The sequence below is a fragment of the Terrapene carolina genome, unplaced genomic scaffold, assembly GCF_002925995.2.
Source record: "Terrapene carolina triunguis isolate 2854851 unplaced genomic scaffold, T_m_triunguis-2.0 Scaffold88, whole genome shotgun sequence".
Classification (NCBI taxonomy): Eukaryota; Metazoa; Chordata; order Testudines; family Emydidae; genus Terrapene; species Terrapene triunguis.
Genome location: NW_020664439.1, coordinates 30,023,896 through 30,026,354, shown reverse-complemented (window position 1 = coordinate 30,026,354; position 2,459 = coordinate 30,023,896). Strand labels below are relative to the sequence as shown.

The 2,459-nt window shown below is 37.9% G+C and overlaps 1 protein-coding gene across 1 annotated transcript; it reads left to right on the top strand.

Annotated features, from left to right (window-relative positions):
• Window positions 1-1,230: 1,230 nt before the first annotated feature.
• On the top strand, window positions 1,231-2,030 carry ARL14 (ADP ribosylation factor like GTPase 14). Its single transcript, XM_024195047.2, has one exon. It carries the CDS (start codon window positions 1,231-1,233, stop codon window positions 1,816-1,818), a length of 588 nt encoding a protein of 195 aa, XP_024050815.1. The 3' UTR covers window positions 1,819-2,030.
• The last annotated feature ends 429 nt before the right edge of the window (window positions 2,031-2,459 follow it).

Sequence of the window (2,459 nt, the reverse complement as noted above, 5' to 3'; positions counted from 1 at the left end):
GGCCTGAAAATCCTCTGTAAAGTGCTTTCCTTGTAATAACTATTAATAATATCATGGATATAACACTTTATGGCTCTTCTTTTGACTTGCCAAGTACCTACAGCTCTTATTAACATTAGTGAGAGTTGTGAGTGCTGAGCACTGTTGAAAATCAAGCCATAAACATTCAATGTGCCATACAAACATTAACTAGTTAGTCAGTATATTTGTTGAACTTATAACCCTCATTGTCTGTGATTATCACTCCTTGTATGTCTTATTCTAGGTCATGGGACAGCTCAAATAAGAAGGGTTTGCATGATCAGACCAGGAACTTTATCATCTTGTACTTTTGTAATGATCAAAAATTCATGCAGCACTCCCAGCCTCCCATGAGGTAAGTAAGTAAGAATTATTATCCATGTTTCCAGAAAGGGAAGTTGAGGTAGAATGGTTAAGTGTTTTTTCTCATGGCCACACAGTGAGTCAGGATTAGAACTCCGAAATCGGTGATTTCCAAGCACATGCCCTGTGTGTTGTTCAGGGCTGGCTCCCGGGTTTTTTGCCGCCCCAAGCGGCGAAGAAAAAAAAAAAGAAAAAAAAGAAAAAGCTGCGATTGGCGGCACTTCGGCAGCAGTTCTACTGCGCCGCTTCATTCTTCGGCGGCAAATCAGCGGCCGGTCTTTCCGTCCGAGAGGGACCGAGGGACCCGCCACCGAATTGCCGCCGAAGACCCAGACATGCCACCACTTTTCATTGGCCGCCCCAAGCACCTGCTTCCTGCACAGGTGCCTGGAGCCGGCCCTGGTGTTGTTACATATCCACTGCCTGTTCAGTGTCTAGAGCACTGTTATATGTGGTTACTCTCTTATAATGTATAAATAGCCCAAAAACCACAAGAGCAGGCTTTTTATGTAAGTATGGCATTGCCACTGTTCAGCATGTTCAGAAATACTGTAACCTTTGGGCTCCATGACTAATTATTATATTCTCGTGTCTGCTCCACCCATAGGCTAGGCAGTGAACATTACACCTTCATAAAATACTGTTTGCTTATTATCAAGTTGATAAGGACTCTATATAAATACACAAAGGCTTATTCTTTCTTCATAGCACAAAGCCTCTTCTTCCACTTCCTCTTCTTTTACTTTTTTTGCTTCATCTTATGGAGAAAGAAGGGCTTTCTGACAAAAATCACCCTGATAGAAGAAATAACATCTTTAAGACATAATACAGATAATTACAGCAAGAATGGGTCTGCTGAGTTCCAAACACTCCAAAGTCAAACCAGCTAAGATATTAATGCTGGGACTTGATTCAGCCGGGAAATCTACACTATTGTACAAGTTAAAGTTTAATGATGTTTTCCTAACACTCCCAACAATCGGTTTTAATGTGGAGATGATTGAAACAGGGCAAAATATTGCTATAACAATCTGGGATGTTGGAGGGCAACAGAAAATGAGGACATTTTGGTGCAATTACTTTGAAAATGCAGATGGCCTGGTGTACGTTGTGGACAGCACTGATAAGCAACGTCTGGAAGATTCAAAGAAAGAATTTGAACTCCTCTTAAAGAATGAATTTGTAAAGAATGTGCCTATTGTTTTGCTAGCTAACAAGCAGGATCTTCCTGGAGCTTTGAACGCTGAGGAAATAACCAGGAAATTCAACATGCAGAAACATTGCAGTGATAGAAATTGGTATGTACAGCCTTGTTGTGCGATCTCTGGGGAAGGTCTGGCAGAAGCATTCCAGAGAATAACAGCATTTGCAAAAAACTGCAAAAAATCCAGAGAAGAAGCTTTTACAATTTTCAAGCAAGATGAAAAGTTGTAAGAGTCTTCATTATCCCAATCTGGGGAAAGCTAACATGGAGAGTTTATTATGGGAATGAAATCTACATATTGAATTCTGCAGATCTTTTAAAAGACTATTATATAGCAAAATGTAGTCAGAGCAAGCTAAATTACTATGTTGTTACATTTGCATACTCTTTCAGAGCTACTGTTTCACAGCATTTTAATTAAATGACAGATTTGTATCCTAAGTCCAGATATTTGGCAGTGTTAAACTGCATGATATAATAGTAAAAAGGTGCATTTAAACATTTTAAATGTTCTACAATCATTTTATTTATGCTTGTTTAATTACACAAAATGTACAAGAGCTGAGATAAATGGCACATTGACCAAGCAAAGAAAAAGTAAAAAACATTATTTCATATTACATAACATACTGTATTTGTAAGTGCTTTGTGAATATGTTTATTATACAGACATATATAAATTCTTACACTAGAAAGTAATTTTGATAGCTAATTTTTTTAACTGTTATATCATTTTACCAATACTTAAAAGAAAAAGGCTTTCTCTTTTCAATTATATACAAGAGAAACTGCGTACTTGGAACAGAAGCATTAACATTACTGCTTTCTCAGGAACCAGTCCTGTTCACACTGATTTCAGTTAGAGCAGGAT